At 42.4% G+C, this 17,220-nt stretch overlaps 1 protein-coding gene across 2 annotated transcripts in view; it reads right to left on the bottom strand.

Moving 5' to 3' along the window:
* znf536 (zinc finger protein 536) overlaps nt 1-17,220 on the bottom strand; it is a 192,238-nt gene that overhangs the window by 85,214 nt on the left and 89,804 nt on the right. For both annotated transcript variants that reach the window (XM_070833703.1, XM_070833711.1), the window contains exon 4: nt 3,895-6,200. In XM_070833703.1, the coding sequence (XP_070689804.1) occupies nt 3,895-6,199 (2,305 nt within the window). In that variant the 5' untranslated portion in view covers nt 6,200. The remainder of the gene's footprint in view (nt 1-3,894; nt 6,201-17,220) is intronic.

Here is a 17,220-nt window from a genome sequence, read left to right as displayed (position 1 = left end):
GTGCCAAGGCTTCCTCTCAACATGAAGGAATAAGGGGTGAACGTCCACAATATGAAAGCACAATAGCAATTTTGACTGCACTGTCCAACAGAGATATCTTTGGCTCCCCCAGCTGAGACTGAATTAATTCTGGCTTCAGAACATTTTACCAAATATTGTCGAATATTGTCAGTCTTTGGTCATGTATATTCTGGTTTTTTACATGTTAATGTTCTTGCTTTTTTGGACTATTATGGCCAGTATTGAGAAACTCATTGACTAATATTAGCTAACTATATCAGGTTTGCCATCATCCATATTCATAGTAGTCTGGATCGTGTTCAACTCTACTTTATTCCTGTTAATGACACAGTAATTACACTGTAACAGTTTGTCCGCATGTGTAATTACGCCCCCATTGTATCGTTGTAATTAGATGAATATCCACGCTTTATAACCTAAGGCGTCAAGTTGGCAAATCCAATTTCAATTTGTATGGAGTGAGCATTTTGCCTGCTTGTTTGAGCCGCGGTAAAGACCAGGGATATGCAGGCTAATCCTTGCCATGTTAAAACGCTGTTCCTCTTAAAAATGTAGACATGGGGGATTCTCTAGAGAGAGAGAAAGAGAAAGCGAGAGCCAGAGGGAGTGTATAGAGTCTTTTATAGCCAGGAGCCAAGAGGTGGGAGTGGGGTTTATGAGAAGAGGGAAGGTTGTGGAGGTACATGTAAGGGAGACTTTTGCTTTAGGCCTTCCATGCATGCAGCAAAGCCTATTTTTACACATTCAGCTACAATTTGTCTATACTGTTGCAGAAGACTGTGGAGACACTATCATGCAAAATGAGGATTTTAATGGTGGATTATTTCCATGTAAGAGCTGGCAAAAAAGGAAGCGCTTTATACAGCATCAGGCCCACGCGGACGTGATTAAGTTGCATTCATGTCAATTCTACCTGTTGCTGAACCTCCCTAACATGACTACGCTGCACAATGTGTGTTCCATCAACACAGATTGTGCGAGGCCTGATCATCACAGGAAACAACAATATTGACATGAAGTCAGTCCAAGGATAACCAAACAAAAAATGGTGATGGACATAAATGTAATTACCTCTTTGTTATGTAGAAATAAAGAATTTTATGCTCAAGGTTAGCTGCTGAGCAATATTGTAAAAAGGAAGGTCTTTAAAGGACATCTCTGACAAAGGCCTTTGTTTTTCTGCTATTTTTCTTCCTCATTTCTCCCCTTTTCACTCACTCACTGCCTTTAAACAACTGCCGTCTCAAAGACAAAACCGCGAAAGCTGACCTTCTTTCACAGTTGAGATGTTATTTTTGATTACTATAATTTAAGTTTAACTGAAAATTGCTGTGGGTAGGTGGTGGGACAGAAGCTCCCACACACACACTTGCAGGTGTGCACACAAACACGTCGAGAGAATTACATGGCCTTCTTTTTTAAAACTGAGATATTTAGATTAAGACAATGGTACTGTAGCCACATCCTGTTCACTACAGGAGCGGTATGCACACGTACTTTAAAGAGTATACCCGACACACATAGGCACATACACAACAAATATGCATGCAGGGGAGAAAGCATGACACCTTTCTCCACATGAGACTCAGACACTTTTTTTCTCACACATCAAAGTTTCTAATTTGAGAATCTCTGAGCTTCAAATGTGAATGTGTAAGTTGTGACGAAAGACAAGTTTCACTACTTGTGATTAAAAAGCAGAAAGTTGCAAAAGCAGCATACCGAACATTTATTTTAATGTTAAATCTGTTTGTTGTTACTGTTTTCAACCTCTGCATTGCTCTTAGCAAGAGTTTGAAATCTATTTTGGCACATAGACTCGCAAAGCTGCACTGTAACAATGTGATAGCCTTTCAGACATGACAATGGCAGATTGGCAAAGAGCTTGAATAGTGCCAGTGTATCAAGCAGCGTAACCTCTGACTGAGCAATCAGCTCAGGGCGAGACATTACCTGTGCACAAACTACACATACACACAAAGAGTTTGACAAAGACAACGGGATTGGTAACATTAAGGCCTTATGCAAAGAAGAAGGCTTTTTTTTTTCTTGTACAAAGTTGCCGATATACTATTTTAATTTATTTTTGTATTTACATTTTTGTCTTTAATCCTACCCTCCTTCTCCACAGATGGTGCCTAGGGGGCGAGATTTAACCACTCAACTAAATCTAATGCATTTCTTTGTGCTTTGTTAGCATTTGGTGGTAAATACTATTGGTTTTATTTGTCAATTATTATTTTAATTTTCCTTTTTTTGTGTGTATACCAAACACTGAATGTTAATACAGTACTTCTGAAGTTGTTGAAACGCCACGAGCTTAACCCATCAGATTCAAAGTGCTCGAGTCAAAAGAGACAGACAGAGAGAGAGAGAGAGAGATGCAGAGACAGAGAGAGAGGGGGAGAGAGAGAGAGATGGAGAGAGAAACTTCCAGCATTAAAATTCAGAAGATAATTACATCGGCTACACCCCCACCCTGTTGAGAAAGTGTTATGTTTAATAGTCTCTATAAAGAAAATAGGTTTTTATCTCACTCTCATTTTCATTAATTCCTAATTGGGGTGGGGGGTTGTCTGTTATTATTTCTTAGATTAAAATAAACATAGCCTGTCCCATGTTCAAACCCATCACACTACACGGGCATGATAAGGACTTCATGCCTCTGTGAATAAATAAACAATTTCGTCTCCACTGGTGGAATTAAGTTGCTTACAGCCTTAAGCTAAGCCACTCTGATTTATATTTATATTTATTTATATATTTTCTCAAAAGACTTAAAAGCACATCGTCGCTTTTGCAAATTAAGTTCACCAATTTTTTTGACCTGCTTTATATGTATATCTTTAATTAGTGTCTTGTTTAGCTTAAACCGACTGATTATCGCATAGTCGTGACCTAATTACTGCATGCGCTTCTTAACGGCAGCATAGTGCCCTGAGGAGCAAGCGAAAGTTACCTTTAAAAACTTGTGTAATCATTAGCAACGAGCCTCCCTTAATCCCACTAAACATACACTTATCTAGCCCCGACCGGCCTGTGTTTGCTGGGTAGGGAAGGGGAGGGGTATGGTTGTCTCTAACGTGTTTATTAAAGACACGTATTAATCGCTGTGGTTAAAACGAGTTCGTCCCAACGCTCCCGGTCTTTACTCATGTTCCACAGGGATCTAGACTGCTAACCTGCAAACGTGAATGCAATGGTGAAGCAGGTCTCGTCCTGGACTGTGCTCTCTGGAGTCTTCTGTTTGGCTTAATGTGAAAGGTAGCAACAACATAGAAGTGTCAGAGGACAATTGTTACTATGTCCAGAACAAAATAACTTGCACTTGAAATAGCACATACTTGTGCTGTATCTACACACACACACGTACACACACACACGCACGTATATATATATATATATATATATACATATATATAGAAAGAGAGAGAGAGAGAGATGTGATATACACAATGTGTACACTTCAGTAAAAACTCTGTATGTGTGTGGGTAAAGTATCCTATCCTATAAAACCACTCTGCAGGGTGTGTGAGGGCATGTTGGTATTTGAACACAGACGTTAAGTATTTAAGTTATGTGAGGAATGTGTGGCTCTGATTCTTCAGTGGGTATTTGGGTTATTTTCCATTTGCCTTTCTAAGAGATAGATTTGAAATAATGATATATGCACACCTACATATGCTTAAAGTAATTCATAGTAGAACCTATGTAGATAAAAATGTAGGGGAGTAATACAATAGTACTAAATTAAAGAAGGAAACATAATTCCCAAATGTATGTCAGTAGGATAAAATTGTAATCCTTTTATCCACACCTGACCAGAGAATATGAGTGGCTGTCATTCATTCTCAGTTTTTCTTTTTTACTTACCTGAGGATGGTGAGGAGGGATGTGGGCTGTCATCCTGGACGCTTCCTGTCTGGGATTGTCCTCCACCAGCTCCACTCTCTTCTGTCACGTTGGATGAACCGGGAGTGGTGGAGCGGCTGATGGACTGGGACTCAGGGTCACTGGCTGATCCACGGCGTTCATCCAGTCCTTGTTGCTGAAGTGCTTCCTCAATGCCTCTCCTGTCTTTGCCATGGATGCGGGAGTGGACAATCATCTGATGGTAGGTTCTGAAGACCCGGCCGCAATCAGGGCACTCTGAAGGCTTCTCCTTCAGGTTGGAGAGGCTGGAGAGGCTGTAGTCGATGTTTGGGCTTCCCAAGCCAGCCAGAGCTCCAGGAGCTTCAGCACTACCATGGTGAGACATTAAGTCGCGGTGACTGTCAAAGCCTCTTCCATCCTCCTTCATGGACATCATGGTTCCGCTAGCGGCCTTGGATCCTTGCAAGGCCTCTGAGAGCTGCTTCTGCTTGGAGCTATCATTGGAAGCAATCAATGAGTAGTCTTGTTTATCCTTTGAGAAGGAAGCCAAGGCCCCAGCACCACCCATATCATCCTCCTGTCCTGGGGGTATATGGTGCTGGTGCTGGTGCTGCTGTTGCTCTTTCGGCATGAAAGCCCTGTCCATAGCCATGCCACGAGCCATTATCTGCCAGGCTTGGTAGCTATTGAGAGAGTCCATCTCAGCCACTTTTGCTGCGGCCTGGAGGCGCTCCATGCAGCTTGACTTGAGTGGTGGCACGAGATTGAGACAACCCAGGAGTGACCGCTTTTCATTTTCACCCAGCCCATGGCCCATTCCTCCTGCCATTGGCCCAAGCAGCTTCCCTAACATCTCTTTTTCCTTCATGGCAATCCCTGCCTTAGCCAGCATGTGATGCTGCTCAGTCAGGCCCTGTTTGTCTGGTGACAGGAAGCCTCCCTGAAGACAGGAGATGTAGCGGGAATAAAGATTGGCATGAGCTTCCTGAGCCAGATTGCTCATGCTATTGACAGCGGCCATATCCTGCTCACTGGGCTGGGGCGGCTTGTTCTTGATGGCCAGCTTGTTGAGATGCACCTTCATATGGTTCTTGAGGAACCAGGGTTCCTTGAAACGACGGCCACAGATTTGGCAGCAGTGTTCGAAGGAGTCCTTGTGCTTACGCATATGGCCCTTGAGGAACCAAGCTTGGCTGAACACCTGGCCACACACATCACAGCGAAATTCAGTGGCATTCTGTGTGCCTCCAGCACCACCAGCACCCTGGCCCTGTGTGGTCTCGGCTGTGATGTGAGCCTTCTCCACGTGACTTATCAGATCCTCTTCGTGGGAAGCAGCAAACTCACACAGAGTACATTTGTAGGGCTTGTGGAGTATGCGGATGTGGCGGTCCAGCTCCTCGCGCTTTTTGAACTTCCCTTTGCAGAAGGTACAGCGGAAGCCTGTAGTTGGATTCAGGGACTGTTCATCCTGGGTGCCAGCCGGCTTGGGTGAAGAGGAAGGTTGGGAAATTATATCTGGAGTGGCAAGGCCAGAGGGTGGGAGGAGGCCACATGCTGAGCCTAGTTGCTGCTGATGGGTGTTAGAGCTGCTATTGAGGCCCAGATGGGGTATTTGAGCTGTCTGGACAAGACTGCCACTCCCTCTCATTTGCTTATCCCTCAGGATTGCCCTCTCCTCCAGCTCATGCAGCAGCCTATTCTCCTCTCTGACACGGCCACGGCCCTTACCAAGATTCCCCAGCTTGTGGGTGCGGAGATGGATCTTCAAGTTGCCCTTTTGAGCTGCTCGGTGGTCACAGTAGGGGCACTTGAAGGGCTTCTCTCCTGTGTGTGTGCGCATGTGCAGTGACAGGATGCTGTTAAAACGGAAGCGCTTGCCGCACAATGGACAGGGGTACTTCCTATTCTTGCGGGCATCATCTTCAATATCATTCATTTGGGACATGATGCCCAAGTTCTGGCCATTGAGAAACTGCTGTAGGTCAACACGCCCATTCAACCCACTTAGTGCCCCCGCGTCAATATCTCGGTTGAGCTGATTGGCTAGGAGAGCCATCTGACTGCTGATAGGTTGACTGGCCAGGGCTGCGTGGTGGGTCTTGTCGTCCAAAGGCGTGGCTGCTTTTTCTTCAGGGATCTGTTGTGGGCGGTGTAGATCAGGAAAGGCGTGTCCTAGCTGGGCAGTAAGCTGATGGAGCTTTTGACTGATGGGGTAGCGGCCATTTAACACTGCACTGCTCAGATGGGCATCAGCGTCAGGCACCGCTGACGACACACCAAGACACAAACTAGAGTCCTCCATCCTGTAAAATCAGACAGAAGGAAGAAAAAAAACATCAGAAATAATAGAATTTACAATTTCATAGGAAAATATTTGAAAACAATGGAGATTTCAGAAAACAAAAATTGCATTTAAAAGGCACTCTGGTATGGCGGGTGATGGTGTGCTCTCCATAGCTGCTTTCCAGACCACAAAAAGAATATTATCAAACCACATGTTCAAATCTAATGTGTTACATCATTGAAGGAAAAAAAATCACCTGTGCTTTGTCACCTAGAACAAGGGAATACAATCCATTGTCTTTGATGCACAGAGCACTGCGTCAATTGTCAGCACCAAGGGCCTGGAGAAATGCTGTGACTCCTTAGAAGTTTTTCAAAATGTAACACCATTTTGGATGGAATAATTACTCTGTAAACACAGTGAGCAGTGTATAATTAAGCTACTTGTGCCCATCCTATCAGAATTCCACCAATTACACGCCTTAATGAAACGGAGCAACGGCATTGTCGGCAAGCCACCGCAATACTACAATTATGATATTAACAATAGCACTTAAAACCAAGGGGTTATTCCAGTAAACACAACACTCTTATCTTGTTGCCACGACACTTGTCTTGGCGCAAAATTCCATTAAAGAGCTGCACTACATTTGATGTGAATCACTTTGCTCTCCCTTTGCTTCTCTCTCTCTGTCTGCCTTCTTCTCTCTACCTAACTCTATTACAGTTACTATTATGGAAAAAAAACAACAGTTGGCCATGATCAAAGGGTTCTCAATGCAGGATTGGTTGACACACAGCAGACAAGTATACCCTCAAGTCTAAGAGAAATAAGCAGGTAGTAGTTTCTTTGTTGTATTTGTTCTACCTACTGGGTTGCTAGAATGCTACTGTACCAAAACATATCACGATTTTTGAGCATGTTATACTGTCAGTGAAAGTGTAATATCAGTGAATAAATAACACAAAAACCAATATCCTAACATTGGTTTTAATGCAGATCCATCTGCTCTCCAGATGGAGAGGTATAAACATCTATCTGCACACTTCCTCTCGCTGCTCACAGGGGTCAAACTCTCAGAAACAATGACCACGGTTCTGCTTTGGTCAACAAAATATTGTATAATATCTCATTAAGCTGATTAGTATGCTGCCTGGTAACAGTAGCAGCCACTGTGTTAAAACACATGATTTTAATCATCAAAAAATCCTTTCATGGAGAGGCGGTGTAAAGCACTGGCATTAGGTGAGTTCACTTTTAAGAGAAAGCAAGATCATTTTAGAGAGCTTATGGATCCAATCTGGCAGTAATGGGGCACACCCACATTAAATATGTGCACACATGTTCAGTATACATTTTACAGGCACGAAGGGCAACTAAGGTTATGTCTGACTCTGTCTTTCTTTTTCTCTCTCTCCACCTACAGTATGTGTCTGAAGCATGAAGGACTCTAGATTGTGCTTGGCTTGTTTGTTTTCTCATTCATTTGAATTTTTTCACTCTTTTTCCCTCTCTCTCCCATCAGTAGGAGGTTTGTAGACATAAGGGGTGCCTGTTCTTTTAGCCACTGGCCCCTCCAACACACTGTCCATGGTGGATTCTTATCTTGTGGACATGAATTAGGCACTGTGACCAGCTTCCACTTGTGTTTAAAGGAATGTGACACTTGTAGGCTGCCCTTTGAATTCTCCTTATTTCTCCCCACAAGTATCTTAAGCAATTCCACTGAATTCATTAAGAATATAATGAGCATGCTATGTTCTGCAGGCTTATGTGTACCAGCTAGATATGCTTGTGTCAAAGCCTACTTAAATTTACGACAGATCTTATGATTGTGCTGTCATGTGATTTGAATAATGCTGCACTCATCTAAGAAATAAAGCATTTTAAAAGCCCAATAATAAAAGTTAACACCTGAATGAAATACATATATATACTGTATATGTGTATATTTATTATGAGAATAATATTGGGAGAGAATTGCTAGGAAAGATAAAACTTTGTTAGACTGCTTTAAATGGCTTAGGTTTTAAATTGTATTTATGTGACAGCCCAGCTTCCATCACCAGGCGTGCTTATATCGGAGAAGACCTTATTTGAATGGGCCCTTTTTACAGAGGCGGCTGCCTTTTGGAATAGAAATCTGTGATTTAAACTAGGCTGATGAGCTGTTGCTCATTTGGGGAGATAGCAGCTTGCCCTTTTCTTCAATTTGATTTCTGCCTTTATCTTTAACATATAACAAAGGCAGATAGACAATGGAATAATGTGAAATGAACTGACAAATCCAGTTTGTGTTTTTTATAAACGTATCCTGGCTGACGAGCATATGCAAATGAGGCACATTAATATGCTTGCCTTGCTCCCGAGTCATTTTATATTTTTTCCCCTGATTAAAAAGGACATTTCTTATGTGACATCCCCCCTCTGCTCATATCAACACACACATGCAAGGGAATTTGAGGGTTGTGTACAAGTAGGAACACATACACACCCAGGCAAAGACGCACATTCAAACACAACCCTTTGACTACAGACAACAATTCAATATGCACATGCCCTCTAAAAGACACAGTGAGTATGTTGCAACTCACCAAGCACTATCAAATGGCTGCCCACAGAAATCACATCAATACCTCTTTCTATTTGGATGTCGTCCCAACTATGACTGTCACTGTTATGAGTCTCTTGCAAAATATTCATCAAACATACAGGATAAAACAACTGTTAATGTAACAGCATTGTGCTTTTCTAAGATCAAAGTTCAGGTTTGTCATTCTTACCGGTTGCATTAAGGAAAGCCGCGGTGTCACTTTGACGCTATTATGTCTCACTGTCTGCCATGGCTGTGTAGTCAGTGGAGACTCTGACATGAACAACACATCCACACACTCGCTTTACACCGGTACAGTATCTATCTGCCGTTATTCTAACCTATATAACCTTATCACTTCCTGGCATGTGAAGCAATGCTGTCTCATTAAACCTATTGGCTCTTCTGATACCTCTAAAACCACAAAGACTTCCTTTAGCATTTTCTCACGATGGTTCAGTTGTTGTCTTTATAGTTAGTGGTTTAATATTCAGCAAAGCACCACGTGCACCCATAAACACACCAAATCCTCCGCACATTCATGCACACACACACAGAAACTGATTTCACTCGGTTTCTCTAAATGCATTTTTCTTCACTGCTCTTTTTTTTTTCTCTTCAAGCCTCAGCTTAATTATAAGTGGTATCTGTGACACAATGGAAGTGTATTTCAGTCAGCATTTGAATGTGCGCAGTTCATTTCTGTCTTATCAATGGTACCATGCATCATAAATGCAAAAGGGATTTATATGTGTTTCTCTCTAATTGCAATCATATAAATTATTGAAGTATATTAAAGGCGGTGTCAATATTAGGAATGACTACCTATCTACCATGTTTTGTTTGAAATATATTAAAATTTCAAACAAACTTCTGACTATACTACTTGAATTAATTGTCAGGCCTGAGTTTTGTCATAAAACTTTCCTCTGACATTTAAGACAAGATGAGGAGAAACTAAAGGATCGAAAAGCTATTAGTTGAACTTTACTTTGTTATTTTGACATATATCGACACAAAACCCATCGACTAATCACAAAGCAATACCTCATTAAGTCCTAATGAACAAATTCACTGCATTAAACAAATCAATCATTATTCACAATGTGCTGAATTCCATCATATTTGCACCAAATCATTAATGAGACAGGGGTGGGGTGGGGTGGGGGGGGGGTGAAGCGACAGCAATCTGACGTTGAAGGGACAACATATGTTACATGAGAGTTGAATGCTAAGTATTTTGTGATTGCACAAGCGACAGGGACATGAGATCCATTCCAAAACTGTAAGGGTGTTTTCAAAGCACAAACGGAGCTTCATTTCAAAGATCAATTACTTCTGTGTAAAAGTTGGTTTAGTTAGAGTTAATGCTTTGGTAGGTAGAACAGACCAGATATGAGTTTCTTCCTGGCTTGTGTTTTGTTTCTATCGCAGGTGGTCTTTGCAAGGCGTCTAATTAATCCAATAAAAAATCTGCCTTGTTTTCCTTCCTCTCTCTCTCTCTCGCTCGCTCTTTGACTTCACTGCATTATTACTTTCTGTAATGAGGCGAAAACACTCTGAACTGCACATGGAAGACAGTCACACAACCCCTGCCAGATTCAATCCCAACTCCATCCCATGCCTACAGCCTCTTGATCAAAACTCATAACTCAACACTATCAAAAGGATGTGAAGCTTCAGTGATGGATTGTTCTATTTTAAATGGAAAAAAAAAGTAGACTTGCAGACATGGCCAAGTTGAGATCTCATCTAGTATTGATTCTTTTAAAATGGGGATGATACATTTTGCTTAAAGATATGGGCAAACATACATTTATTTTAGCTGAAAATGATAATACCAATACAATAACTTACATAACACTCAGTTACCAAACACATTCTTATAGGACCAATTTGTAGCAGGCACAGTTCTAAAAAAAACAACACTGGAAAGACAAAAAGGCATTTTTTTTACATGAACACAGAACATCCAACAATTTAAAACTTATGAATAACATTGGATTAACATAACCCCCTGCTCTGCTTTAACGCAGAGAAAATAACAGCAAGGGAGCAAGGATTTGATGAGAGCACAGACTCAATAGATCAGTGAAGAATATGAATGAACAGGAGCCTTTGCCTTTCCCTCTTTCTCTTGCACAATATGTCATTGAGGGCTATTTAAGAGGTCCTGTCAACAGGTAGTTCAACTTTCAGCTCATCCCTGCTGATCAGTGGGAGCCCTCCTGACAGAGAGAAAAGAAAGACACCGGGAGGGAGCGAGAGGGAGAGAAAGAAAAATGTTGTGGGTCTTTTTATCTGTCCGTCGCTCTGACAGCCTTGCAGGGGATGCCATGGGAGGAAGATCAATGCAGGACAAGCGGATTCCCACAGTTCATTGTTCCGGGCCAGCCAAATCATCTTCCCAAGACGGCCGGGAGCTCAAAGCTTCCCTTTATGATAACCATCCCTGGTATTATTCCCACTATGATGATGGTGACCTGCAGATGTCTCTGTCTGTGTGTGTGTGTGTGTGTGTCTGTGTGTGTGTGACTGTGTGTGCGTGTGTGTGTGCGCGCGCATGTACATCTGTGAGCACCTCTCCCCTCCTGTGTGCGCTACAATAGCGGTCACAGCGGCGTGGACAGACCCCTGCAGCAGCGAATAAAGCACAGCGATGAGCGTGGGATTAATAGCGCCAAACATTTGTTAAGCTGTCTCTGTTTAGTGAAGTACAGTGACAGGAGCCAAAGCCAAAAAATAAATAAACATTATAGTAATTGACACAATAATGATAGTGAACGTTCCTCATCTTATACTTATACGCTGCATCAATCCTGCTGTAACACAACAGCTACTGGATCTTCTTCTGATTGCCAATGACATTAGGTATTAAACGGATATTTATAATTTTGCTGATACTGTCCTTTTCAGAAGCACTGACTATCAGCCTATCAAAGCAGACAAAAGCAGAAGGAAGTGTTTCTTTAACTTGGCACAATCTAGAGTTCCAGCGTAAAACCTACAATAAGATCTGTGCCATGTAACTTTAAGTAGCTTTAGATGGTCACATGCTGTTTCAGACACTTTCCCACAACAAAAGTACAGTTGTCTATTTTTTGTTGCATAGGCCACTTTAAATAATTCAATGATTGATTTAATAAACTTAATGCTGTCCATGTACAACAAATCACAATCACTACAGCACAGACATTGTCTCTGCACATTCATTTCCACAGTGGGGTTAAAATGAATGGAAACCGACTGCTGCCTGGATAACATAAATGATATTTGTTACACAAGCAAAAAATCTGAATCACTACACTGGGCCTTGGAATTAATTAGGGTGAAACCACAAGCCCTAACATAGGTAATAAAAAGAAAAATCATTAACTGCCACTGGATGGACACTCCACTGTTTCCCTCTGACAGCTTAACAGTAATCTTTACAGACCCAAACTTAAACTCGTACTGCTTCTCTTTAGAAATGTTCTCTTTATTGTATTTATTCATGCTTATATACTGGTTCTGTACACACCAATACAACAGTGTGGCCTCTTAGATCAATGTCCTTAAAAATGTGCCTCTGGTGTTTTGGAATGTACCTGTATGGTTTGGTCTGCTCTGTGTCTGGTGACTAAACTCTTCTTCCTGTCAAATCAGTCAGAAAACCAGGACACAATACCGTGTGTGTGTGTGTGTGTGTGTGTGTGTGTGTGTTGGACAACAAACATGGCAGTGTGAGCGCTCACGCATGGTTAGACTGCGGGAAGAAAGAGGCCAGAGAGACAATGACCACAGTGTATCTGTCATAGCTTACATCACTGGTCACCCTCTGCGCTGCATGTCAATGCTGCAAACACACACACACACACACACACACACACACAGAAATCTGCAGGTCACATTATGGGCCAGCACTGCCTCTGTGCTTCTTGCAGTGTGACTGCAGTGATGACATGCAAGATTCAAGATTGAGACTAAAAAGTCAAGTTCAGTCTTACTCAGGTGGTGGCAGCGAGAAAGAGACAAACACAGAGAGAAAGTAGTTGAATGTCAATACGGCCTAAATAACAGAATATCAGAAATAATTGCTGTTTTCTTCCGCTCATGCTGGGCGCATTCTGGTAGAGTTTTGCATAATGACTACAGTCAAGGGGGGTTGGTGGTGGAGGTAATGGTGGTGGGTGTGAGGCAGCGGTGGAGGTGGTGGTAAAGGGAGGGGTTGTTGTGACAGGTGCTGAAATCAAACTAGGGAGGCAAGGGAGACAAAGGTTCAATTTACCAAGAGGAGACTTTAATTGTTACACAGCTAATTAAGAGAAGAAGGATCTTTTTTTTTTTACTCAACTCTCGACTATTTACTGCAAGCTGTGTGTGCATACATTGGGAGGCAAACTGTGCCTTCAAGCCAAGTGAGCCTATAGTAAAGACTCACAGCGCGTGTTCGCGTGTGTGTGTGTGTGTGTGTGTGTGTGTGTGTGTTTGTGTGTGTTTGTGTGTGTGTGTGTGTTTAGATAAAAGATGAGGTGCTACCTCAACATACAACATATCTTTTCACAGGTTTTCTGCTGTTGGGAGTTTGGGACTTTCTCTTTATTTTTTTCAACTAAAACACAAGTCTATGGCTAATTAGCAGCACTCATTACAGGAAGCGAGTCAGGTAATTATTTTACATCATGCTGCCGATAATTGAATGATTCTTCAATGTCTGAATGTCTGTTTGAAAGAATCTCTTTTTCTTCAGCCCCCCCCTCCACTCCCCACCCCTTTACTCCCTTTCTCTTTGTCTTTGAGGGAGATAAGAGAGAGGCTGAATACAGGTACTGCTGCCATATGCTCTTGAATGAAAAAGCTCTTCTGTCGAAGCAAATGGGATTTTTAAATATTGAAACTGCTGCATGTCTTTTTAATATGACCGTGTTAAATCTTTCTTTATTCCATCACTTTGATAAACTCCCCTCTTTCTATCTCTCTCCTCTCCCACTTTCCGCGCCGCTTCTTTTTTGTTAATCTGAAGAGTTTGAAGGGAACTTTGGCTCTCTGAGAAGTAGTTAAACTTATTATGCAACCATGCTGTGTCTTTTTTTTTTTCTTTCTTTAAGCAGCACACTTCCTGTTTAAGAAAGCAAACTAATCTTATCAAAGCCATCAGCTCAGACTTGAAATGCTTGCAATTCTCTGCATATGTTACAATATCTCTTAGTGGCCTCATAACTGCTATTGTTCTCACATGCTTTTGGTGTGACTGCGGAAGAAGAGAGAGGAAAAAAAAATCACCACACTTTGTCTCATTTCGCCTCAAAGTCAGATATGTACAGCCAGCTAATGTGGCACTTAATATAAAACGAAAGAAAGAGAGAGAGAGTGAGGGAGCACTATCTACTTTAAGACCAGGGTGTATTTATTACAGACTAATTGTAGCAGAGGAAGTGCTTTGGACTGGTGTGCTCTCGGGAGAGAGGGTGGAGGGCCTCAGGGACATAAGAGAGCATGTTTATCTATCAGGCTTTATCAGAAAAACATTGTGGCGACTGCTCTTAAGATCAGAGATGGGGTTTGGGAGGAGTGGAGGGGGATGAAAGGTTTACAGGATGAAATAAAAGGAATGAAAGACGGACGAGGAGCAAAAAGCGTAAGAGAGGAAGAGACATGCCAGTGAGGCAGCTTTGGCATCGATGCCAACGCCTCAGTGAAAGGCAGCCGTGATTAAAGCAGGAAGGAGAAGTTGGGTGAAACCTCAGAGAAGCTTTTTTTTTTTTTTTTCTGTTGGCTTCTCTGTGAACCGGACTGAAAAAAACACTGTTATACATACACACACACACACACACACACACACACACACACACATGTACATGTGGCGGTATTGTCAGTGTGAAACTCCAACATAAAAAAGTAGAATCCAAGACTGTGTGTGTTTGCATGTGTATAAACACTTGAAAGATAAGTGTGATAAGTGCAGTGATTCCCAACCCGGGTTCATCTGTCAGGGGGGGGGGGGGCATGGCAAACAAAAACATTTGGTAATCACTGCTCTAAAGCGAGGACAGTGTTTGCAGCGCTCACTTCTGTAACAGGACTGATTATGATTAAGATCAGAATAACATTTAGACTGGCATTATGTTTTATGCTAAATAAGTCTTGTCAATAGCCAGTAAAGATGCTCACAAGTATAGTAGCACCAGTCTGTGCTGTGTGTTTGTGTGTGTGTGTATCAGTCTCTGAAGGTGTGCTCTGGCCGTATCCCAGGATTCCTTGCGTCTGTCTACACCAGAGCTTCGGCTCAGAGCTGTCTATCCCGGCCAACACTGCATTTCTCTCATTCTTCTCTGCCCTGTCTGACCTTCAACATCGTCACCGACTTATCTTCCACTACAAAGGCTACAGTACACACACTCATTAAAAAGACACAGCATCACACACACACACACACACACACACACACACGCACACAGATTTTTGTGTGTGTGTGCTCTGGCGGGGGGCTAAGTTCATTAAGGCAGTGGATATTTATAATGAAAAATGACCTCTCTGTAGTACACTGTATGAACTTGTCCCTCAAGACATACAAATATATACACACACACACACACACACACACACACACACACACACACACACACACACACACACACACCGTCTGTATTCAAACTTACACAAAAGAGACTCTCTTGTAACTGTCCCACTACATGCACGTATACACATGCTTGGACTATGCACTGATGTAATGATATGCTATTCTGTGAATTTAATACATCAAGATATGTAAAACAATGTATTTCCATCTAATTAGGTGCTAAGTTAAAACAATACATTACTTAAATCCCAAACCTCTCTGCTGTGGAAGGAGTGATTTGTATCTACGGGAAGCACAACTGCTGCTATTAGTGTCTGAGTGGTTAGCAGGGGTTGCTCGGACTTCACAACTTTTATTGTTTGTGACAGAAATATCTTGACATTTACAGTAGCATTGTGAAAATGTCTGACACTGATGCTCTGGCCAAGACGAGCTAGCTCACTAGCCGGCTGCTAACTGCTTGTCCCTGCCACTTGACAGAGCACCGAGGAGGCTGCATCAGTTTCCCTCAAATTTCTCCATCAACACACACACACACACACACACACACACACACAGCATCTCCTCCATGAGTTCCAGAGCTGCCCCAGGGTGTTGGATGTGGACAGTGGTGGGAGGTGGAGTGGGGGGTGTGGGTGGTTATAATCTGTGCGCCCTCTGCCGTCTCCCACCCCCACCTCCTCTTCCTTTCTGCCTCACCTCCTTGGCAATCCCCCCTCTCCCCTCACCACACTCCTCCCATCCCTCTCCATATTTTCTCCCCCTGTATCTGATTAAGTTAACAATGTGGTGTTATTTGCATGCTGATTTTGCAGACCCCAACCCCGCCCCCCCAACGCCGCCACCCGCTCTCTCTTTCTCTTTCCTTCTGTCTCTCTCTCCCTCTCTCTCCTCAATTCTCTGACAAACAAGAGAGGCAGGATCAGAGTAATGTGATAGCACAGCAGCCAGCCAACGCAATCTGCCTCAAAGACCAGGTGTTCGCAATCCACCTCCCTCTTAATTCCTGCCCCCATCATTTCTCTTGTTTTTATTCCTGTAATTCTTCTCTCTTCTTCCCTCCCCTAGTTCTTCTTCTTCTTCTTCGTCTCCTCTCATCTATCCCTGGTGTGTTTATAAGGTTGTATTATAATCAAATCTGGAGCGAGGGAGGCCTGTCTTTTTTTATTAATTATAGGCCGCAGCTGATGTGAATGTATTCCGAAAGCATCTTCAAAATAGGTCGGCGGTACAGTTTGCTATTCTTATCACATTTAAATGTCAACACGGTGCAAAGCCCTACAAATTAGTTCAGGCAGGCTTCAACCCCCATTTAACATTTAAAGCGCCATTCTGTAGGGCTCAAAGAGCGATTTAAATCAGTTTACACACACACATATATACAGAGATATCGCTTCGTCTTTCAAACTTCTCATTTCAACACAGACATTTGACTGCCAACCTTTGCCTGAGAGAATTCAGTGCACCATCAAGAGGAAGGGAGGGGGGCAGGATGAGAGAACAAAAAAGAGATATAAAGCAACAGAAACAATGCATTAGCTTCATGAATAATAAATCTGCCCGTCTATCCGTGCAGAAAAGATCCAGGTTTTCAGCATCTCTGCATAAATCCACTGTCCGAATGAATAAATCAGAACAGGGGGACATTTTCTTGAGCTTCAGCCTATCACTGGTAAATAACAACAATGATCTGAAACACATCTGTTCATATGCAGTGCCAGCGAACCCCTATAGAGCAGCATGAGACAATAGAAGCCTTACATTGTTGTTCCACATATTGGTGGCTGGGCATACCAAATACAGTTTACCCATCTTACAGACACACGTACACATAAAAACTCCCAAACACAGATCTATTGAAAGAAACAAACACAATTAACAAACAGG

This window comes from Pempheris klunzingeri, chromosome 1 (genome assembly GCF_042242105.1).
Source record: "Pempheris klunzingeri isolate RE-2024b chromosome 1, fPemKlu1.hap1, whole genome shotgun sequence".
NCBI lineage: Eukaryota > Metazoa > Chordata > Actinopteri > Acropomatiformes > Pempheridae > Pempheris > Pempheris klunzingeri.
Note: the sequence above shows the minus strand (reverse complement) of the source record. Positions and strands in the feature narration are given on the sequence as shown.